This window comes from Prionailurus viverrinus, chromosome C2 (assembly GCF_022837055.1).
Source record: "Prionailurus viverrinus isolate Anna chromosome C2, UM_Priviv_1.0, whole genome shotgun sequence".
Lineage (NCBI taxonomy): Eukaryota > Metazoa > Chordata > Mammalia > Carnivora > Felidae > Prionailurus > Prionailurus viverrinus.
In genome coordinates, this window is record NC_062569.1 from 25,870,547 (window position 1) to 25,894,858 (window position 24,312).

The window sequence follows — 24,312 nt, forward strand, 5'->3', positions numbered from 1 at the left end:
GTTTACTTCCTTTGTTTTCAAAGACATCTGAGAAGTCAGTTTAAATATGTATTTTTTTTAATTTATATTTTTATTTATTCCTAGGCCTATCATGGTCACCACCAAGCACTGGAAGTGTTGGTACAGTCTTTGTTAGATCTTGATGTGAGAAACAGTAGTGGAAGAACACCCTTAGATCTTGCAGCCTTTAAGGGCCATGTTGAATGTGTGGATGTACTCATTAATCAGGGAGCCTCCATTTTAGTAAAAGATTACGTTTTGAAGAGAACACCTATACATGCAGCAGGTATGTCAAATATTACGCATGATTTTATTTACCACTTTCTATCTAATATTCTTTTCTTTTTCAATTTTTCGTATGTTATACTCCTGGTAATTATTTTAATAATCTTGACTTTGAAAGGTCGAATGATTTTTCTCTCAGGGAAAAGCCAACAGCAAGATTATAATTGCTTTAAAAAATCATTGTCTACCTTAGAAGTTGGATTTATGTAATAGTCTAACTTCTGAAGTACTTTATCAACAAAACAATACAATATTTTTTACTTCTTTTTGATGGAAATTATTTTGGATTAGTATGTGCTTTCATTTAACGGTTGACAATTTTGACTTATTGTACCAGAGTACTACATTTAACGTGCATTCACAGAGGAGTTATAGAGCACCTACTTTATGTAAGATCTACTCCATGGTGTGATTTTGTGATGTTGCAAATGTGTCAGAATGCAAAATTGTGTAACCATGTCATTGTGAGGACTTGGTAGCTGTGTATCTCTAGCAGATACAGATTCCTGACTCTCCACAGGAATTACTACAAGTCAGTATTCATTTTAAATAACTAAGACTAGGGGTGTCTGGGTGGCTCAGTAGGTTAAACGTCCAACTTGAGCTCAGATCATGATCTCAGGGTTCATGAGTTCGAGCCCCGCATTGGGCTCTCTACTGACAGTGCGGAGCCTGTGTCAGATCCTCTGTCCCCCTCTCTCTACCCCTTCTCCTCTCTCTCTCTCTCTCTCTCTCTCTCTCTCTCTCTCTCTCTCTTTCTCTTTCTCTTTGAAAAATAAAAGCATTTAAAAAATTAAAAACTAAATACATAAATATATAAATAAATAAAACTAACTTAAAAAAGGGTAGGAGGTGCCTGGGTGGCTCAGTGGGTTAAGTGTCTGACTCTTGATTTCAGCTCAGGTCATGATCTCACAGTCCTAAGATCAAGTCCTGCCTCAGGCTTTACACTGACAGCACAGAACCTGCTTGGGATTCTCTCTCTTTCTCTTTCTCTTTCTCTTTCTCTTTCTCTCTCTCTTTCTCTTTCTGCCCCTCCCCTGCTTGTGCTCTCTCACATTCTCCCTCTCTCTTACTCTCTCTCTGTCTCTCTCTCTCAAAATAAATAGACTTAAAAGAATAAAACAAATAAGACTGGTCCACTGGAAGGAATCCTAGCCACGTATTTTTTTTTTACCCCCACTACTGAATTTTGCAGAGGATTTAATTTACCTTAAAACCTTACTATTTTCTTCTTTATGTGATGAGATACATTTCACTTAGTCTGTTTTTGTAGAGTGATTTTTAAGAACCACATTTTAATATGGGTTTTGAACTTTACTTCTAGTCCTTTAGGAAACTTGCCTTTTTGAAGACTAGGTAGGTAGGTAACACCCTCTGTTGCTCCAGAGCAGCCTTTCAGAAACTGTTAGATATTTAAGCAGGACTCAAAAACAAAAAATTTTTAAGTGGAATAAAATGCCTATAAATGTGTGTGTATTGTTATATGGTAAGAATTAAGTCAAAATGCTGCCACTTTCTGTTATCTTATTCTGAAAAAGAATGAAGTTATATATCATTCTGCAACTTGAAAAATTATGCCGTAAGCACAGATCATTTGAAGAGCTGATTTAAAGCTTTTATGGAGTGGTTTGCACTCTTTATAGATAAATATTGAACCAAGACACTAGCCAGTCCCTCAGAAGTAGCTAACCAATGTCATATAGTCTATAAATTCTATCCAGTGAAACAGCTGCAGTTTACTGTTGGTGCCAACCTATTCAGTAAACACAAGCTTTGGTTCTACACATGTCTTTCAAATTAGGAGATTGCTAGGGAGTACTGTACTCATAAGTCATGAAGAGAACACTGTGATCTTTTATTTTTTTTCTGAAAGTGAGCCAGTTTTCTCCAGTGGTACTATGCTTGATATTTTAGATATTGAACTTAGAAAACACAAAAACTCCTCAGTAGCTGCTGTGTACTGAGTGCAAGTGAGTCACTTAAAGAAACGGTGGGCTGGGACACCTGGGTGGCTCAGTTGGTTGAGCATCCAACTCTTGATTTCAGCTCAGGTGATGATCCCAGGGTTGTGGGATCGAGCTCCGAATTGGGTTCTGAGCTGAGCATGGAGCTTGCTTAAGATTCTATTCTATTCTATTCTATTCTATTCTATTCTATTCTATTCTATTCTATTCTCTCTCAAATAAATAAATAAATAGCAGTTAAAAAAAATAAAGAAATGGTGGGTCAAACAATTTCCTCGACATATCCCCAGGTGGGATGCTTCAGTGACAGCTGTTATTGATTACTATGAGAGTTGCTGGCTGAGTGTGGCATACAGATGTGGAGTGGTGTTGTTACCACAAATCTTAATCGCTATTAGAATTTAATATAGCTGTTAGAAGTTACTGTAGAATATTAGGCCCCTAGCTTGCTTTCACTAATTTGTCATTTCGAGGCGCTTGGATGGCTCAGTTGTTTTAAACATCTGACTTTGACTCAGGTCATGATTTCGTGGTCTGTGAGTTTGAGCCCCATGTAAGGCTCTGTGTTGACAGCTCAGAGCCTGGAGCCTGCTTTGGATTCTGTCTCCCTTTCTCTCTTCCCCTCCTACACTCCAGCGCCCGCGCGCGTGCGCTTGCTCTCTCAAAAATAAACATTAAAAAATATTGTCATCTTTTAATTAGGAAGAATAGTGACAGATATTCCTTTTTGCATCATTACGTGACTTACATATTTCTTTCAACTTCAGATTTTATGATATTATGGGAAGGACCTGAATTTTGCAGAGGATTTAATTTACCTTAAAAGCTTATTATTTTCTTTTGGTTATTTCTGCTTTATACCATTGCCCATTTTATGTGTTTGGACATATAAATGCATTCTTTAGAGAGATCATTTTTTCTTTTATTGTATATGTATCAGTTGGAATTCTCATAGTACCCAACTAAAAGGTGGCATAAGTGACAAAGTTTTAACCTCTTACATAAAATGTTCAGAGGTAGAGTCAGTTCCAGGATTGACTGATTCAGCAGTGGTATCAGAACTCTCTATTATTCTCTTGCCTTTGCAGTCATGGCACAGAATGGCTACTGCTTCTTTACGGTATCACCTCTGAAATCAGGAAAAGGAGGAGGACTTGTCATTATCAGGGATAAAAATATTTCCCAGAAGCCTTCAGACTTAGCATCTCAGTGGTCAGAACTGGATCAGCACTTATCTTGGAAGCTGTCATTGGCAGAGAACAGAGTTGTGATGGACTTGATCTAATCATGGTTTCATCCCTTGGCTGAAGGCATTCCCTTGACCACATTGCCACCACCAAAACCAGATAAAACGAGCGTTATAATACCAGGGCAGATGGTGAGGGATGGCTATGGCCATAATTAACCATGAGGAATTGATACCTGTAGTCAGTTTCACCAACAGAGGCAATATAAAACTTTGTATCTATATATTTTTCTCTTAGACTATTAAATTCAATGAAACTATCCCACAGTTATATCCAGAAAATGTGCTCTATGATAGAAATTTTCTATTTTATCATTGTAATTACTGAAATTTTAAAATACCACTTTACAGCAACAAATGGTCATTCAGAGTGCTTACGGCTACTAATAGGAAATGCAGAACCACAGAATGCAGTCGACATTCAAGATGGAAATGGACAGTAAGTTTTAATAATTTTTAAATTATTTTCAAGATGTGTGTTAATCTTCATACTTGTAACCCTAAAAGTCTGTCATACTATGTAACTGAGTAACAACAAATACAGTTTTCTCACTTTAAGTATACTTTAGAAGTTGTATCACAAAAAGGCATATTTAGAAAACAGGAGTTTGTTTTTCATGGAGTAGTCTTAAGTTGTAATGCTGAACCTATTATTACTCTTGTTGCTCAGGACACCTCTGATGCTGTCTGTTCTCAACGGGCACACGGACTGTGTTTACTCACTGCTGAACAAAGGAGCAAATGTAGATGCCAAAGATAAATGGGGAAGGACAGCATTGCATAGAGGGGTAAGCAAAAATATTCCCATTGCCTTTCAAAAATTTCTTAGGATCTCCTTTTGCCTAAAACTGAACTAGGCTATGTTTATTCTTCTTCATTAAATTTCTCCCAGATAGTCTTTACTCTTTCTTTTAGTATTATAGTTTTTGAGTGCGAATTTTAAACAGCTGTAAAACACAACTTAATCCAGGAAACAATAATGTTGGAACAAAATTTTAAAAACCTAAGACCTAAGTAGAATTAATGTCAATTTTACTTTTTCTCATCACAACTATTTTCTTACACATTTTTGTCTTTTTCACCTTTGAACCTTTCACCTTTTTACTTTGTTTTCACTGATTTATAAGTTCCTTTGTTCCTGTTTTTTGTAATATGTGTATTTTGACAAAGTTAATGCTTTAGATAAACTTTTAGGCAAATTTCAATAAAAATATTGAATTACTCAAAAAATGATAAATGCTTTGATTGATGGTAGAATATGGGAAATACGGACTTCAAAAGTTTTTAATTAGCAAAAATTGGCATGTTACCCAAGATGACATATTCAACTACCTGCAAATAATTTTTCTTTCAGGCAGTTACAGGCCATGAAGAATGTGTAGATGCATTACTTCAACATGGTGCTAAGTGCTTATTTCGAGATAGCAGGGGCCGGACACCTATACACTTATCAGCTGCCTGTGGACACATTGGTGTTCTTGGAGCCCTTTTGCAGTCAGCAGCATCTGTGGATGCAAATCCAGCCATAGCAGACAATCATGGATATACAGCACTTCATTGGGCTTGCTACAATGGTTAAGTATACACATGCAAATCTACATTAAGTACCATTAATGCACCAAGTAGAGACAAGAAACTCTAGTATATAGCACTCTGATATTCATGAATATTTGTAAGGCAAAGTGTAAGATCGGTAGGAAGCATAGACATCATCTACTATATAGTTCTAGCTTACTCCTATCCCTTGTCATGCTAAAGCCAAGACATTAGTTTGTCAAAGATCTTTTGAGATAAGCTTTCATTAAGTCTGAATTTTTTCTAAATCTTTGCTTCAACAGGTATTTTGCATTTTTAACATACTTTTATAACATGTGTGATGTCTTTTGTATAGTATGCTTGTAGTTTGATTATGTTCTTTTACTTTCTAAGTGCACTTGTGTTAGGCAAAAAAAGGTGGAGAAAATGAAACTGTATCACATTCTGAACCGAAATCTGTGCATGTTTTCAGAGCATATTGCGAGATAAGATCCTTATGGCAATAGTAACATGTATGCTCAACATTTTAAGGGAATAAAATTCTAGCAGATCACAGAAGTAGAAACTTCAGAAACTTCTATTGTTAACTTTGCTGCATAGTTAGAACACACATACTTTTAGCTTCCTAGAGGCTCACAGCCAAATACTCCTTTTATAGGTAAGCTCACTTCACTCAGAGAAGTATAGAGCTATGTTTAAGGTATAAATGTTCAAAATGGAGTTTGGCTTATGAAATATCACTAAAATAAGTAATGAGGCGTGTTGAGAGAGAATGATTTTTGCCTTGTGTAGGGCCACAGATTTGATCATGTTATAAAATGCTAAGATACATGACATACATTCCAGACATCAGTTCTGTCAAATTTTGGGCTTTGGGCTTAGCCAGGGATATGAAGATTTTTATTTGTTTTGAATTTCATTGCAGCATTCAGATTACTATTAGTTGTGAGGAGCATACCTAGAAAAAACTAGTTCGTAATCATAACAACTTTCCCTCAAAATGTTAAGAAAATATAAATTGCCTCTTGATATAAATGTTGACGTGCTTAAAAAAGTTAAGTATAGTATCTGTTCTAAAATTCAGCTGTCTACTTTATGAGAGAGTTTAGGTTTCTCTCTTTCTGTACTGTGCTGCTTCATGGTTCTTCATTGGAGCCATTTTAAGGTTTTTGTTTTTGTTTGTTTTTGTTTTGTTTTTAACTTATTTTGAGAGAGATAAAGAACAAGCAGGGGAGATAGGGAGGGAGGGAAGGAGGGAGGGAGAGAGAGAGAGAGAGAGAGAGAGAGAGAGAGAGAGAGAATGAATGAATCCCAAGCAGGCTCTGCACTGTCAGTGCAGAGCCTGATGTGGGGCTCAAACTCACAAACTGTGAGATTATGACCTGAGCTGAAACCAAGAGTCAGATGTTTAACCTACTGAGCCACCCAGGCACCCCCTACTGGAGCCATTTTGACAAATAATGTTATTGAGTTATGGTAAAAGAAGAGAAACCTGAATCTTGCAAAATTATAGTTTAAATGTTTTCATAAGTATTTTATAGATGCAGTATTTGAATGCTCATATTAATCCTTGTGCCAGAATTGAGAGTTCTAATCTTTTGCTGTGAGAAAGTTTTGATCTCTTCTTAAGGATTGTTCTGTGATTGCTGTTGGGCATCCATCATCTCTGGGTACTGATGGTACCATCAAAACTTGAATAGTTGAATGTATTACTAATTCACAAGCTTAGTTTAGTCAGTTTCATTTTTACTGCCTCAGATCCCTAGCCAGAACAGTTTTGTTGAAGATTAAAACCTTTGGGATTTTAGATTCTCTTTTTCCCTTTTAACTCAGTAAAGTTGGTATTTAATGAGTAGAGTGAAGTGGCCAAATATTCAGGCTGAAGTCCAGAGTCAAAAAAGATACTGTATTTTGCCATTGGAATTTGATTTGTTTTTATGATGTAACTTGACATCTTCGCAAGTAGAGGAAAACCAAAACCATCTAATATAGTAGGGATACACCTTATGGATGTGAATTTTATTTAAGAAATGAAAGTGTTTTGAAGCAGACTTTTATTGCTTGATTTTTTTTTTTAAACATATCAGAATTAACCATTGGAAAAATCACACAGTAAGCTATCTGTCCTCAGGCAGAGTATTTAGTGTGAATACACTGCTGTAACTATCCTTTGGAGAGTTGCTGTCTAGTACATTTCTTATCAGATCTTTATGAAGAACATGGTTTCCCTAAAGTGAGTTCCTGCTGTATTACTGCTGAATTTAGACTCTAAACATGTTGTGTACAAGAGACAAAATAGACAAAATTTTGCATGAGCTTCATGCCTGGTTGCCATTTAAGGATCATAACAGATGTGTCTAATTTCCAGACTGTAGCAAAATTGTGATAATTCTGAATTGAGCTGGAATGAATTAGATGTGTATTGGCTATATGCAATAAGAGACCATACAGACAGTCTAAAATTAATACCATATTTATAGCCAAAAGCCTATTTTATAGTTTGGTGTTCTGAGAGTAGAATATATAAAATGGTTTTACTTCCGCTAGTAATTATTGTATAGCTGAAAACAAAACTGGATGCACTCCAGTAGACCAGAAAACAACCTTTATCTAAAAATTAAAATGGAATGATGACAAAGTATTACAAAAGAATTGGTTATACATGCTAAGTTTTAGAGTTTGAGATTTCCAGTTTATGTAGTCATTCAGTCACAGGACACTCTTAAGGGTATTTATATTATCCCTTTGTTGCTTTTAAAAATTTATAAATTTTTGTGAAGCTCTATGTATCCTCAGAATATCCCTCTGAAACATAAAGAGACCAGTTTTCTCATCCTTCCATAAACAAGGACACAAAGTGATGAGTTTTCACCTTGATATGATTGCTGGAGATAATCCATAGCCCAGAACTCTGTCTTTGCAGTATGCAATCTGCTCAGATAGTGATTCTCAAACCTTTCAGTCTCAGGACCTGGGAGTTAGAGCTATTAATATTTACTATATTGGAAATGAGAACAGAAATTTAAGAATATTTATTAATTAAAGTAATCCATCAAATGTTAATATAAATAACATTTTATAAAAAACATTTATAATATAAATCACATTATAAAAACATTTTATAATATAAAATAACATTTTTATAAAAAATAACCTCTTTTCAAAACAAAAAAGAATTTTAGTTAGAAGAGTGGCAAATTTCTTTACAGGCTAGTTCAGAACACTGGTTATCAGTGGTACCCCAAGGTTCCCCAGACCCACACCTTGAGAACTGCTATCTAGGAAAATAGGAAACCCTTAAATCTATAATGGACAAATTTCCATGGCTACTTCTTGGTAATGAGTTGACATTTGGAGAGAATGAAAGCAAGGCTTCTCTGGGTGCCTGGGTGGCTCAGTCAGTTAAGCATCTGACTCTTGATTTCGACTCAGGTCAGAATCTCACAGTTCCTGATACTGAGCCCCCTATGATCCCTCCCCCACCAACACACATCCCCCCCCCCCCAGTGGCAGGCACTGCTGCTTGGGATTCTCTCTCTTCTTCACTCTCTGCCCCTCCCCCACTCATGCTCCCTCTCTCACTCTCAAAAATAAACATAGGGACACCTATGGGTGGCTCAGTGGGTTAAGTGTCCCACTCTTGGTTTCAACTCAGGTCATGATCTCACGATTCATGGGTTTGAGCCCCAGGTCAGGCTCTGGGCTGACAGTGGAGAGCCTGCTTGGGATTCTCTGTCTCCTCCTCTCTGCCCCTCCCATGCTCGCTCGCTCTCTCTCTCTCTCTCTCTCTCTCTTTCTCTCTCAAAATAAGTAAAACATTTAAATTAAATAAAATTAAAATTAAATAAAAGCCTTCTCAACCTCAGCATTATTGGCATTGTGGGCCAGATAACTCTTTGTTGTGAGGGACTAACATGTGGATTGAAGGTGTTGATTAGCAGCATCCGTAGCCTCTTTCCCACTGTATGCACTCCTTTACCCCATCCTCAGTTGTGGTGAGCAAAAATGTCTCTAGACATGATTAAATGTTTCCTGAAAGGCAAAATTGCTCCAGTTGGGAATCCCTGGATTAGAGAAAAGAACTGACAGAAGATGGAACAACTACAGATTTCCTAAAACATACTTTTCCTGGTAAAAACAGTAATAAGATAAAGGAAGATCTTGGGTGCCTGACTGGCTCAGTCGGTAGAGCATGCAACTCTTGATCTTGGGGTTGTGAGTTCGAGCCCCACATTGGATGTAGAGATTACTTAAAAATAAAAAAAATATTTTGGGGCGCCTGGGTGGCTCAGTTGGTTGAGCGTCTGCCTTCAGCTCAGGTCATGATCTCACGGTTCGTGAGTTTGAGCCCTGTGTCAGGCTCTGTGCTGACATCTCAGAGCCTGGAGCCTGCTTTGGATTCTGTGTCTCCCTCTCTCTGTCCCTCTCCCCCTCATGCTCTGTCTCTTTCTCTCAAAAATAAATAAATATTAAAAAAAATTTTTTAATAAAAAAAATAAATATTTTTTTAAAATAAAAAAGGATGCAACCTTTCATTGGCAGCAATTAGTACAGCAGTTGGGGTATTTTAAAACTAAAACCCTGCTTTGAAAATTGGGTAAAGAAAATCTGAGGTTTAGGTTTTTCCTTGTCTTCAAAGTTGCTATTAAAAAGTGTGAGCCTGAAATCTAGCAGTAATCCATATACTTGTCCTTCAGCCCAGCAATATCATTTCTAGGAAATTGTCCTACAAAATTACTTGCGTTGTTTTTTTTTTTTTTTTTTTTTTAAGTACTGGAATGTTTCATTTACAGTATTGTTGGTACTATAACAAAAACAAACTTGCTAGTCAAAATACATAATTAGAAATTAGATCATTTATGATAGACTTTAATACTGTGGAAGTTTTTCCAAACATTGAAGAATACAATTTCTTTATATGCTACTTTGGAAGGATGTATACAATTTATTAAGTGAAAAACAAGTTGCAGAATTAAAAATTTACATAAAAGTTTTAAAAAGAAGTGCATGTTTATGTGCATGTAGTTGTATATGCCTAGAAATTTTCTGGAACTGTTAAGATAATAGTAGTTACAGTCTAGAAAGTGGAATTGGAGTTGGGGGTAGGGATAGGGGCATGTACTTTTCCCTCCAGACACTTCTGTAGTATTTGAGATTTTATCATTAGCTCATTAGTAAAATCAGAAAATATTTAAATTTTGAAGTTAATTATGCTGTATAAATATGTTAATTTTAAAGTTCTATTATGCTATAGAAATATGACTTTAAAAATGACTGGAACTAGTTACTATGAAAAAGATAGAGACTAATTTTTTTCCCCATAAAACAAACATTTGTTGAGTCAGTTTATTACTGCTTATAGCAGTTAATAAACTGCTATAAAATTATAAGAAGCTTCTGAATTTCAGGTCTTGAGGTTGTGCTTTGGATTTCAAACTCCTAGAAATGTGATGTTTAACATATTCATTGAACTCTGGTTATTTTAATTTTTTTTTCAACATTTATTTATTTTTGGGACAGAGAGAGACAGAGCATGAACGGGGGAGGGGCAGAGAGAGAGGGAGACACAGAATCTGAAACAGGCTCCAGGCTCTGAGCCATCAGCCCAGAGCCCGACGCGGGGCTCGAACTCACAGACCGCGAGATCGTGACCTGGCTGAAGTCGGACGTTTAACCGACTGCGCCACCCAGGCGCCCCGAACTCTGGTTATTTTAAATCCATGTAAAGTTTTTTCTTATCTGTGTTAGGAATGTGTGGGTGTATATGTGGGCACTTCAGTATCTTTTTTGGATTTTAATATCCAATTCTCATTTACTTATTTAGGTCATGAGACATGTGTAGAACTCCTTTTAGAACAGGAAGTTTTCCAGAAAATGGAGGGAAATGCTTTCAGTCCTTTGCATTGTGCCGTGTAAGTAAAGGCAGATGAATCACATTTGTTCTTAACTATTTACGAAGTGCACCATCGCTGTGAGTGACCACTGTGCTATCTTACACAGGATAAATGACAACGAAGGTGCTGCTGAAATGTTAATCGATACATTAGGTGCCAGCATCGTGAGCGCCACAGATTCAAAAGGAAGGTAGGAACTCCATTGTGTAGGAAATAGTTTGATTTGCAAAAGGAAAAAATTTTAACTACTAGTGTGGAAGAATTTGTAGAGAACCCTTTATTAACTAAAAGCTGATTTTTATATTTGCAAGTATTAATTATAAAATCTTAACTATGTTCTCATTATAAAAGACTTTCTTATTTTTATTATGATTTTTAGCCAGTCTTCCTCTCTAAAACTTTAAAATATAAAGATTTCCCTTTTTTTAAAGGTATGTTTATTACCCAGAGGTTATCGTTAATAAAGTTAGCAGCTTTCTAAATAGGAATAAAGACTGAAGGAAAGTCCAGTGGTTGCAATGGGTGGCAATACTGGGTCAGGATTTATTTCCTTTATTTCTTTAATGATGTAATTTTTTTAACAGTTTTATGTTATGTTAGATTAAGGGCCTTTTACATTATCAGAAATACAAATTACTCTGTTAGAAATTAGTAAGCTCCATTAAACCTATTTGTATCCACGCAATGATTTTATAGCCTAATATGTAAACCCTTGAAAATTGCTTATCATAAATTCAGGAATAATTTTTTCGAGAGTATACAACCTACAGATTTAGTGAAGTCTTCCCATTTCTTTGATTACAGAACCCCTCTCCATGCGGCCGCCTTCACAGACCACGTAGAGTGTTTACAGCTGCTGCTCAGCCATAATGCTCAAGTCAATTCTGTGGACTCTTCTGGGAAAACACCTCTCATGATGGCCGCAGAAAATGGACAGACAAATACAGTTGGTAAAGAAAGCGGTTAAGGCTTTTATTATTATAATGCTATGTTGCTTATGTATGTTTAACTTATGGAAAACTTGGATCTCAAACCTTCTGATTCTATTGAATCTGCCAGTTTTCTCCCCACCCCTGAGATTTAAACCTTTATTAACCTGCTTTCAGCCCACATTTTTATCTAGGGCCACAATGTTTTCATTTGCCCTTACTGACTGAACAGTCCACTGTGGCAAGGCAGTATAGAATAGAGGTTAAGACACTGACTCTGGAGTTAGATGGACTGCATGTGAGTCCTAGCTCTGCCAATTAAATGACCTTATGCCTCAATTTTTTAATTTTTAAAGTTGAGAAAAATAATAGGGGCCTACTTTGTAGAGTTACTGGAGAATATGAATCCAGGGCACTAAACTGTCACGTTAGTTGCTGTTGTGTCTGTGCCTTAGACAGTAATGTGACCATATAGTGTGTACATGGTATATTACAGTATTTTTCTGGTCCTTAAACTTTCACTAGAGGGATATTTTTGCTTTGTATCTTTCTCTATAGTGAGTTTATTAGTAATCCAAGATATGTATTCATAAACATAAGATTTGATGCAATTTTCCTCCCAGAGATGCTGGTTAGCAGTGCTAGTGCAGATCTGACTTTACAAGATAACAGTAAAAACACCGCCCTCCATTTGGCTTGCAGCAAGGTAGGTACTCATTTTAAGGATATGTTTTCATTGTTAATATCAACAATGGCATTTAAAATTTTTCCATTTCACTGAAGTGAACAGAGCTAGAGATCGAACCTCTGTAATGATCTGTAACCTCTTTAACCTCTGTAATGACTGACATCAGATTTCTTGAGAAAAAAAAAGAAAATATTGTATTAGTCACCCTAATATATGAAAGTCTCCAGTGGGCCAAGTAAGTTTTGGAGTATAAGCCTAAATGTAATTATTATCTTCCTTTAATCTCTCCAATCTTAAATATTCTTGTCCTCTGCCCTAAGCCTACTCCACACAAATATTTAAGGCATAATTAGCCAAGAAAATTCATGGCATTTATATGGTGATGTACATATTGTATGGACTAGAGTTGAGGTTTACTGTATTTGTAAATTTATCTTTAATGATACCTAAGTTTTTAAGAGTTATTTGCCATAATTTTAGGGTCATGAAACTAGTGCCTTGTTAATACTGGAAAAGATAACAGATAGAAACCTCATCAATGCAACCAATGCAGCCTTGCAAACGTGAGTATTTTCATGTCTGGTATAAACCTTGTGACCTAGAATTATAAAAATGATTAATAGTTATTTTTTTCTAACATGGGACTATTGGCATCAGTCTCAGTCACAGAAGCAGTTAAAAAGTAGAGTATCATTTTTATAATTGACAAAATTCATTTCTAAAGTCATCACAATTAAAAGGCTTATTATTTTAAAAGTTTTTGGACTGAAACTTTATAATGGAAAATACTGTGGATTTTTTTTTTTTTGATCTGATTACCCATAATTTTATGAAGAAAAGTAATACTATGCTGTGTGTTTTGTGGAAATGAACCAGAATGATATGTTATTTGACACCAGCAGTAAATGAGGTAAAAGCTTTACATGTGTCTGTAAACTAGAGAGATTTCAGCAAGAATCAAGTTCTTAATGTGAGCAGCCATCTTTCAAGTGACTGCTTAAGTCTTAGACATACATCTCCCATGTTTCTCTTCTAATTTCTGTTTGCTATTCTACTTTGAGTCTTGGTAAAAACAAAAAACAACAACAAAAAATTCATAACACTGGTTCCCATTCACATATCAGCCATATCTCTTGAGGTTCTAGAAACTAGTCATGGAACCTGTAAATTACTTTCAAAGCCTATTGGAATTTGTGCTATTGCAATTTACGACTTTTATTGTATATTCTATTATATGCATTTGCCAACGTCATTTCTCAAAACAACCACTTAAGAATGCAGTTTAGTTAGTAAAATCTTTTTAAACATTGAGTCTTAGAAGGAAACAAGAGGTATTGGTAAAAGTGAATTGCTGGTGAGGCCCAGTGTTATGCACATTGGCAAGATTTGACAGTGTACTCTGCATGCTGATTTTTTGTCCCCCATTACCATCTTTATTGCTGTTATTACTAGGTGCCTCAATTTTGTATCTCTGGGTCATCATAACTTCGCAAAAGTGCTCCTCAACAACCAGGATTGAGAGAGAGAGAGAGAGAGAGAGAGGGAGGGAGGGAGGGAGAGAGGGAGAATGTGCGTGCATGCACATGCAAGGCCTTGTACCTATTTGTGTGTACATATATACATTTTTTCCTCTAGACCTCTGCATGTTGCTGCCCGAAATGGGCTAACGATGGTGGTTCAGGAACTTTTGGGGAAAGGAGCAAGTGTGCTTGCAGTAGATGAAAATGGTAAGTAGGTTCTGTATTTTCTTTCCTTAAACTGTATTTTACTAGAAGCTCTTATCTTTTGATCCATATTTGAAGTAAAGTAAATGTGGATATTTTTTATTGGTCACAGAGAACAGCTGAAATTAATATTGAATAGTACTTTGTGGCAAAGGGAATAAGGGCAAGAAAAATAAGAAAAGTCTGTCTAACAGATGAACTTCGGAATTTCACTAACTTTGGTTTAGTGTTACCACCTTGTTCATCTTAGTATTCAAAGAATTTGTTCTGTCAACAAATACTTACCAAGGCCCTAAAGTTAATCTTCCTACTAACTCATCAGATCCTATCCCCTTTTGCCTACTTGAGACTATCACTTTAGCAATTCTTCACTTTGTGTCCTGCAATAAGGACCTTTTGTAGGAGTCTTCCTAGATTATTCCCATCAGTATATAAACATTATTTCCCTCATCTTAAAAAATCTTCCTTTAATTTACTTCTGCAGCTACTGCCATATTTCTCTTCCTCTTTGCAGCAGAATTACTCAAGTGTTGGCTTTCTGCTATCCCCATTTCTTCTCCTCTTTCATTCTCTCCTATGGGCCCTCCGGTCAGACCTTTGCCCCTACCACACCGCTAAACTGTCTCAAGATCACCAGTGACATCAGAGTTTGGCATAACTGATTATGCCTTTCTCTTTTTCTTTTCTTTTCTTTTCTTTTTTTTTTTTTTTTTATAGGAATAAGGGTTTTAATAGGGAATTAAAAATAGACAGGAATAAGGGACTAACTGGGGATGTGAAGGTTGCAATCTGCCATAGCAAGTGTCTGTGGCAAATAATCCAAAGAGTCTCCATATTTCCCTTTATATACTGCACACAAAGTTACATGGATAAATAGGTACAGATTACTTTAGGTCAGGGTAAGAGGGAGATTACAGGGGTGCCTGGGTGGCTCAGTTTAGTGTCTGACTTTGGCTCAGGTCTTGATCTCATGGTTTGTGGGTTTGAGCCCCGCATTGGGCTCTGTGCTGACAGGTCAGAGCCTGAAGTCTGCTTCGGATTCTGTTTCCCTCTCTGTCTCTCTCTCTCTCTCTCTCTCTGCCCCTCTCCCACTCATACTCTCTCAAAAATAAATAAGTGTTAAAAAAAAAAAAAAAGAGATTATGGTATCCTTCTTTAGGTGAACCCAGTCTGCCTTCATCCACAAATACATGGTTCCTTGAATTAATAACCAGGTGAGGGTTTGTAATTTGGTATTTTGATGGTTGGATTAAATAACCAGATTCAGTGGAACCAAAATTTTTAATTTTTTATTTTATTTTATATTGAGGCATAACTAACATGCAATATTAATGTTAATTTCAGGTATATACTTTTTTCTTAAAACTCTTCTTTACTTGGCTTTCAGGACTTCATACTTCCTTGGGGTTTGTCATATGTTACTAGCTACTCCTTCTCAATTTCTTTTGTGAAGTTTCTCCCTCTTGTGCCCAGTTTCTTAATATTGGAGGGCTCTAGGACTCAGTCCTTGGTTCTTTTTCCTTTCCGTATCTACCTCCAGTCATTTGGTTCTGGATACTACCTACATGCTGAGAATTTCTGGATTTGTATCTGTAGCCCAGACCTCTCATAATCTCTGGGGAGATATGATCCATTTGCAGATCCAGCTGCCTAATTGACAGTACTGTATGGATGTCTAATAAACAGCTCAAGCCTAACCTGCTCAGAAGTTAACTGATTCTCCTTTTCCCTGCCAAGCCCCTTCTCCCCACAGCCACCTGATCTTAGTCGATGACAGTTCTCATCCTTATAGATGCTCAGGACAAAAACCTGGAGTCATCCTTGACTTCTCTCTCTCTCTCACCTAGTGTAGTGTCCTTCATATACTATTGATCTACCTCCAAAAAAGGCCCACTTTTTTCTCTCTATTCTTACCGCCCTGGCCTGGATCCTTTTAATGTGAGAGTCTTCACTTATAATGATCTACAAGGCCCTACATGATTAGTCCGTGGCCATATTATCTCTCTGACCTCATCTCCTGCTCTTCCTTCTCTCACTCCATTCTGCCATGCCAGCCCCTCTGCACACCAGGAGTGTACACGCATTGTGATCTTTGTTCTGGCTATTTTCTCTGCCTGGAACACTCTGTCCCCACTCAGTCTTTGACTAAGTCCCTCACCTGTTTCAAATCTTTACTCAAGTTTTATCTTCTCATTGAAGCCTATCCTGAACCCCATCTGTACTGCAACCTGCTATAGACAGCTACCATAGCATGCTTAGTCCTTGTTAAACATGCTCTATTCTTTCCTCTTCCTTTTTTCCATAGAGCTTATCTTCTAATATATTGTATATGACTTACTTTTTTATTATGTTGACTGTGTGTCTCCCCACTAGAATGAACATAAGATAAGCTCCATGGGGACAGGGAATCTATATCATTTGCATACGTTGTTACATTCTGAGTGCTGAGGTGAGTGCCTGGATATAGTGATTATTTGTTGGGTGAGTGATTGTGCCAGGCACTGTACTCAATTCTGAAGATAACGATGTAGAATAAGACCGTCTACTTCCTTGAATGGAGTATAAACAGGCTGTTAGAGTGCCCTGGAAGTGGTTCATTTGGAATAAACTTAAAATGCATTGCAAACACATAAGAGAATCTTTAGACTCTTGCAGGATCAGGAAAGGCATCCCCAAAAAGCAACTTATAAGCCAAAATCCAAAGGACAAGTAAAAAAAGTAGGGAGAGAGTGACGTGTTTAAAAATCTAACAGAAGACACTAACTATTGGAGTTACACCAGAGTCTCTTAGATCAAGTGGCAAAAAGGATCTGTGCACTAGGAAATTAGCAGTTAGTCTGCTAGATTAGAATGGGAAAACAAATTAACATTTATAGTTGAGATAAGGTAGTGACCAGAATTATGGTAGAAGCACTGGAGATGAAAAAATGTAACTGTTTCTAGAGATCTTATGATGGGACTCACAGGGACTGTGTGAGGGAAGAGGTCTCACACCACCTACCTTCGAGTGCTGTGTGGATGGAAGTGCTGTTGTTTAAGATTAGAAAGTAGGAGGAAGAGCTAGAGCTAGACTCCCAAGTGGATAATGGGACATAGGGATCTGGAGCCCAAAAGAAAGATCTAGATTGGACATAGAGATGTGGGAATCGTAAGTGTATGTAGTTGTGAAATCCAAAGAAGTGAATGCTCTCACCTATAAATTCAGACCTACATAGCTTTTTTTTTTTTCTTTATGTTAATTTATTCTTGAGAGAGACAGAGACAGAGAGAGACAGAGCACAAACAGGAGAGGAGCAGAGCAAGACAGGGACACAGAATCCGAAGCAGGCTCCAGGCTCTGAGCTGTCAGTACAGAGCCTGGGCACGAACCCACAAGGCATGAGATCATGACCTGAGCCGAAGTCGGATGCTCAACCGACTGAGCCACCCAGGCACCCCAGACTTACATAGCTTTAAAATAAATTTTCATTATCAGTAAATTACATTTCTGGAAATATAGCTACTATATATAGTTTAAAATGAGGAGCCTAAAATGCTAACCGTATATGTTTGGCCACATTGTGAGACTCTGAATCAATAGCTAACATTCAAATCTTTGTTGATCATTTTGAAGATTTTATATATATTTTTTCCTTATAAAGAAATACAGGGGATAATATAACATAATAATGAAGGTCACCTGTGACCACCTGGGTATCTTCTAACACACTTTGCAATGTGAAATAGTAATCATGGTCCAAAGTTGATATGTCATAGCAATATGTTTCCATGGATTTTCTGGAGGAAGCGCAATGTTTTATACTTGCATGGGATAAATTAGACCCTCGTCCTCAGGCAGTTTACTTCTCTTACTTTTGTCTTTAGCTGACCATATCAACTCCATGCAGATGAGAGGAGCCTGGTTTTCATCATATTCCAGCTATAAAACACTCCTGAGATGCTCTTCTCCCCCAATCCCTACTCATCCAAGGGATCATGGCCTATCTAATGGGTCGCTCTGACTACAATACAATAGGTACCTTCAGACTTTCAGCAGAGCCCTTGAAAGAACTATGGGCATTGAAGCACTCTCCTACAGATTTTGAGTAAACAGGGTTTAATTTTAAAATGCACATGTGGGGTGCCTGGGTGGCTTAGTCAGTTAAGCTTGCAACTTTGACTCAGGTCATAATCTCATAGTTTGTGGTTCAAGCCCCGCATCAGGCTCCTTGCTGACAGCTCAGAGCCTGGAGCCTGCTTTGGATACTGTGTCTCCCTCTCCCTCTGCCCCTCCCCCGCTCACACTCTGTCTCTCTCAAAAATAAATAAGTATTTAAAAAAAAATTTTTTTTTTTTTCTAATTTGAAAATGCACACGCTTCAGTCACTCCTGCCAAGCTTGTAGGGGCACCAGCTGTTCCCTTCAGCCCTTGACAAAGGGAAGATTTATGAAGGGGAAAAAACAACTTTTTTTTCCTGAAGGCTAATACAGCATGGATAAAAATATATAGGAGATCTGGAAACCACCAACTGCCGGTAGTTAGAATGGATAACTAAACCATGGTATAATCACAATAGTGGAATGTATAACAGTGAAAATGGTATATACTATATACAATACCATGGATAAATCTCACAGACATAATGTTAAGCAAAAGAATCAAGGTATAAACTAATATATACTGTGTGATTCCATTTATATTAAGTTCAAAAAAAGTCTAAACTATAGTGTTTATGAATACAACTAGAAAGGAAAGCATAGCCATGTTTATTACCACATCAGGTGTTTATTACCAAATCAGGATAGTGGTTACCTCTGTGAAAAAGAAAAAGGGTAGTGATTAGTAAGGAACATGGGGTCTCCTGGTATGCTGAGAATATTCTTTCTTAGTCTGGATGGTGGTTACATGAATGTTTTTTTATAAATCATTTAGCTATTTAAAAAGCAAATACGAGGGGTGCCTGGGTGGCTCAGTCGGTTAGGCGTCCGACTTCGGCTCAGGTCATGATCTCACAGCTCGTGAGTTCAAGCCCCGTATCGGGCTCTGTGCTGACAGCTCAGAGCCTGGAGCCTGCTTCTCATCCTGCGTCTCCCTCTCTTTCTGCCCCTCCCCCACTTGTGCTCTGTCTCTTTCTCTCAAAAGTGAATAAATGTTAAAAAAAATTTTTTTTAATAAAAAAAAATAAAAATAAACAAATACGAGTTTACAAAATATATACAGCTGGCCCTTGAACAACATAGGTTTGAACCACGTGTCATTTAATAACATGGATTTTTTTATAGTACTATAAATGTATTTTCTTAGGACTTTTTTCTCTAGCTTACTTTCTTATAAAAATACAGTTTATAGTACATATAACATACAAAATATGTGTTGATTAACTGTTATGTGTTATTGGTAAGGCTTCCAGTCAACAGTAGACTATTCAGAGTTACGTTTTGGGATGTCAAAAGTTACACACAAATTTTCAGGGTACATGGGTGGCTCAGTTGGTTAAGTGTCCGACTCTTGATTTCGGCTCAGGTCATGATCTCACAGTTCATGAGTTCCCAGCCCCGCGTCAGGCTCTGCATTGACAGCGCAGAGCCTGCTTGGAATTCTCTCTCTCCCTCTCTCTTCCCCTCCCTCGTGTTCTTGCTCTCTCTCAAAATTTTTTTTAAAAGTTACAGATTTTGAACTACGCAGGGGTCAATGCCCCTAGCTTCCCACCACATTGTTCAAGGGTCACCTTGTACATATATGAGTGTGAAAGCTAAAACATGAGTGTATATAGTAATAGGGAAAACTGTGTCCAAATGTGCAACAAAAATGAAGCTGTATATTAAAACTTTAAGACATTTGCTGCTAAAGTTCCATATGGGGTGATCTAAACTGAGCATCATATTGTGTGCTCTCCCCATCTTCTCTTTCACTTCATCCTCAGGGTCTTGTACCAGCCGGGGTACCAAATGTTTACTTACTCAGTTTGTTGATACTTTGCGTGCCTTAAGGCTAAGCTTAGTCAGTCTTCTAACGAAAGAAACAGTTGAAAGCAAAACATTTGTTTTGGCTTAGGAGTTTTTAAAGTTTACCTGTTTTGGGGCGCCTGGTTAGCTCAGTCAGCTAAGCATCCAGCTCTTGGTTTTGACTTAGGTCATGATCTCAGTTCATGGGTTCAAGCCCTAGGTAGGGCTCCACACTGACAGCATAGGGTCTGCTTGGGATTTTCTCTCTCTTTCTCTCAAAATAAATACATTAAAAATAATAATAATAAAGTTTACCAAAAAGTTGATCGATAGCCAACTGTCTTTCATTCAATACCCATCTTTGGGCGCCTGCTCAGTGCCTCATTCATGAATGTGTATACTTTTAGGTTTCTCAGCATGTAAACTCTTAAGTAACTATAAATTAATGATTAAGATTCTTCCGGCATTCTGAAGGAAGCTTTATCAGTCTGAGGTGTTTTTGTTTTTGTTTTTGTTTTTGTTTTTGTTTTTGTTTTTAAATTCTAGCTCAGTATCTTCTGTGAACTCAGGTGGATATGGTTTAAGTTTTGGGATCTTGAAGCAATCACCATCTCCGGGCCTCAGTTTCTTTCCTCTTCTGTAACATAACTAAGGTCTCCTCTCATACTAGATTTCTATGACTTTCCTCTTTTCTACTGAGTGGAAATTTTCTAAATCGTTTTAATTAAACAGTTCATTATAAACCAGGTAATTTAAAACATGTCTGAAATTGAAGGCCATTTGAGCTTATTTCCTTATATCCATGCAGTGGGTCTCAGGATGTCTAATTATTTAAATTTTATCTTTAATTCTAGGCTATACCCCAGCTTTGGCCTGTGCTCCCAATAAGGATGTGGCTGATTGCCTGGCTCTCATTTTGGCCACCATGATGCCTGTCTCATCAAGTAGCCCTTTATCATCCCTGACATTCAATGCCATTAACCGTTATACCAACACCTCAAAAACAGTCAGCTTTGAAGCCTTGCCCATCATGAGGAATGAACCTAGCTCCTATTGCAGTTTCAACAACATTGGCGGGGAACAGGAGTACTTATACACCGATGTGGACGAGCTCAATGACTCTGATTCCGAGACCTACTAAGAGGCTGAGCCAGAGGTCTAAGTGAGGAGTTCTGACGCTAACGCTTCAGATAGTGCTTTTTCAGGAAAAAGGCACTTTCTTATTCACGTAAAAATTCAACCTAAAAGGAGAGATCACAGAGTGAGCAAGTATGAGAAATGTGATACATTAGGAAGAAGAGTTTTAAAGGCAAGTTTTGCAAAAGGAACTTCTAGAATCTTGAAATAGACTTGACCAGAGAAAAACCCTTTGATGTCAAGTTACTTTGTGGAGTTGTTTAATTTGGTTTTGCAGTGCCAGGAATAATTTGGGACACTGTGCACCCTAATCTGCTTACACAAGCAACACTATTCTAAAAGAAGAGATAAGGACACTAGATTAAAAATTTACCAATAAAACTACAACTAAATTAAAGGGCAATAAAAGTTTGGTATAGTAGGCATTATGTGCACAGCAAATTGCCAAAGGACCAAGTAACTTAAAAGTTTTTTAATAGAATGCCATTTTGTGGAAACTGGAATAGGTGAAATGAGACATTATCTAAACCAAACTTTAATATTTCTGAAAATGAAGCTGAGATTTGGTTTTAAACGTTGATTTTTTTTTTAAGAAAACATCTGAAAGCCTTCGAATACTGTATTAAACCATGAGAGAAAGCAGATGTATTTTTACATTTTTTTCTTTTACATAAAAATTTAAAAATTCCAACTTTTATAATATTAGAATTAAAAACCAGCTGACTGAGTGCAGTCAGGGTGAAAATACTGGTGATGTTGACATGAGATAGATTGGAGTCGGGCTGTTGTTGCCCACTTTTGAATGGTTTAGGTTTAAAATTGAACTATTTTTGTTTCAAAATGTAAAGAATTTCTTAGAAGAAGAAAATTTCGTGAAATCAGAAAAGTAGATTATTTTCACCCTATTGCAGCTATATGGTCCTGGGAAATGGAGTTTTAAACCTCACTACTTTGGATGGTACAGCTTTGTCTCTTATGTTACTTTTGTGCCTCCACAATGGATTGGGGGATTTTTGTTTTCACTGTTTGGTGAATAATCAAAAGAAAATCCCTTGTTATTGATACGTTAACATCATCAGGTCTCTTGGAAGGCATTTCTGTATTGGGTCCTATTCAGATTTAAACATGCTACTACTTGGGGAAGGAAGCAGTTGCCTGCCGAAATGGAAGACTGCCTTTCAAATAACAGAAAGGCTGATGTTTAGGTTTTTAAATAACCATTTATATGGTTCTGCTTTTACTGTAACTGTCACTTTCCCAGTAAGAATGATTTCACGTATGTAGGGGGTGTTACAGATCTGGGTGAAGTTCCATAAATTTTCACAGAATGATACCCAATTTCATTTTATCCTTTTTGTATTGTGCAACTGGAAACTTTATGACATTGTAAATTATCAGCTGGTTTTTCTGAATATAAAGTGTGAAAACACAGAACAGTATTTTGATCTATTTGATAATTTTGTGGGGTTTTTGAAGAATTAATGAGCATGTACATAGAAATAGTGACTGCTTGAATACTGTATTTACTTGCACTCTTTCAGTACATCAAGATACCTGTATATTTTAGAGTATAATAAAACACAGATGTGAGTTGTATTTAATGAATAATGTATTTGTATCTGTGCATATTACCTAAAAATCTATAAAGTTTCTAGGGCATTGACTACTAGATTTTAAGCATTTTTTTTCTAAAATATTTACAGAAATTATAAATGTAATCCTCCATCTTTTCTTTATAATATAAAGAAGTCATAATGGACCCTTCCTAATTGTTAGTGGTAGGAAGGTGAATAGGCATTTTAAAGACAGTGGACTACATTTTCTATTGTACCTTTTGAAAAAAATGAAAAAAAAACTCAAGAGGATTCTAAAAGTATACATATGTGTGCTTTCTCTTTCCTTTTAGGAATTCTCTTCTGAATTCCCTGAGGGAATTTTCTAGAATCTCAGAATTGAAAGAGACCTGAGGTTCATCCAGTCTAACCTCTTAACAAAATGCAGGAGTCCCTTCTACAAGGGTGATCTTTCCACCTTGAACACTTCCAGTGACTCTACCTCACCAAGCAGTCCATTCAGTTGTTGAGCAGCTCTAACTGTTAGAAAGGTCTTCCTTAGATGGAGTTGAAGCCTCCCTCCCGGTAACTTCTGTCCTTGTGCCCGGGTCTGTCCTCCAAGAGAACGCTGAGAACGTTGGAAGGATGAATCTTACGCCCTCTGCCATGTCTTCTCTTTTACAGGCTGTTTGACTTACCTGCTGAAGTGATTTCCAGAAGGACTCATTAAACACACTGTTAGATTTACCCATCTAATGAAATCCAAGGTGTAGCTATAAAGTAACAAGCTGTTTTTAATTTCTCCTCACACACACCAAACTTAGATCTTGCATCACTTTATGTAAATGATGCCACTACTGAAATTGTTTGTGAGGTGGTTATTTCAATTGCTTGCCCACTAGGAAATTCGTTTCCTTGCTTTGTGATCGCATTTTGTGATAGTCTGTCCCCAGCTGATCAGCCATTTCTTTGGTCTGAACCTAATGAGGGGAAATCCCAAGCTACTGGTCCAAATAGGATTTGAGCAGCACTAGTATGGTTGGAGTACATACACGGACAGCTTCAGTGAATGAACACAGGGCCACAGTAAGTTCCTTTACAGTTACACCTTGTATGTTAAAAGCATTCAGGCCCTGCTCTGAAGTGGTTTTTATCCTCATACAGAATAGAAGAGCCTGTTTGCTTTTTTAACTTCTGCATGGAAGATGACATCTGAAATATCTGATGTGTATTATAGTAAAACCAGCTTCTGCTCTAGAACAACTTTGGGGGAAATGGTGGTAATAGCAAATGACTTCCTTTAACAAGACACTCATCTCAAACAGTGCCATTTAGTTCAGGAGATCTCTAAGTGTAGCTGTCAATTTGGGGTTTAATTTGGCTTATATTGGACCTTTTAAATGAAATAAAGTTTTTTAATGCAATAAA

The 24,312-nt window shown here is 37.0% G+C and overlaps 1 protein-coding gene across 10 annotated transcripts in view; it reads left to right on the forward strand.

Moving 5' to 3' along the window:
- ANKRD28 (ankyrin repeat domain 28) overlaps window positions 1-24,312 on the forward strand; it is a 200,723-nt gene extending 176,411 nt beyond the window's left edge. For 9 of the 10 annotated variants that reach the window (XM_047876241.1, XM_047876249.1, XM_047876243.1 and 6 more), the window contains 11 exons: window positions 85-286; window positions 3,850-3,937; window positions 4,169-4,286; window positions 4,853-5,072; window positions 10,859-10,946; window positions 11,035-11,118; window positions 11,733-11,878; window positions 12,481-12,563; window positions 13,026-13,108; window positions 14,181-14,272; window positions 21,049-24,312. In XM_047876241.1, the coding sequence (XP_047732197.1) occupies window positions 85-286; window positions 3,850-3,937; window positions 4,169-4,286; window positions 4,853-5,072; window positions 10,859-10,946; window positions 11,035-11,118; window positions 11,733-11,878; window positions 12,481-12,563; window positions 13,026-13,108; window positions 14,181-14,272; window positions 21,049-21,335 (1,491 nt within the window). In that variant the 3' untranslated portion in view covers window positions 21,336-24,312. Of the gene's footprint in view, window positions 1-84; window positions 287-3,849; window positions 3,938-4,168; window positions 4,287-4,852; window positions 5,073-10,858; window positions 10,947-11,034; window positions 11,119-11,732; window positions 11,879-12,480; window positions 12,564-13,025; window positions 13,109-14,180; window positions 14,273-18,133; window positions 18,285-21,048 lie in introns of all 10 variants that reach the window. The other variant, XM_047876244.1, reaches the window with a different exon arrangement.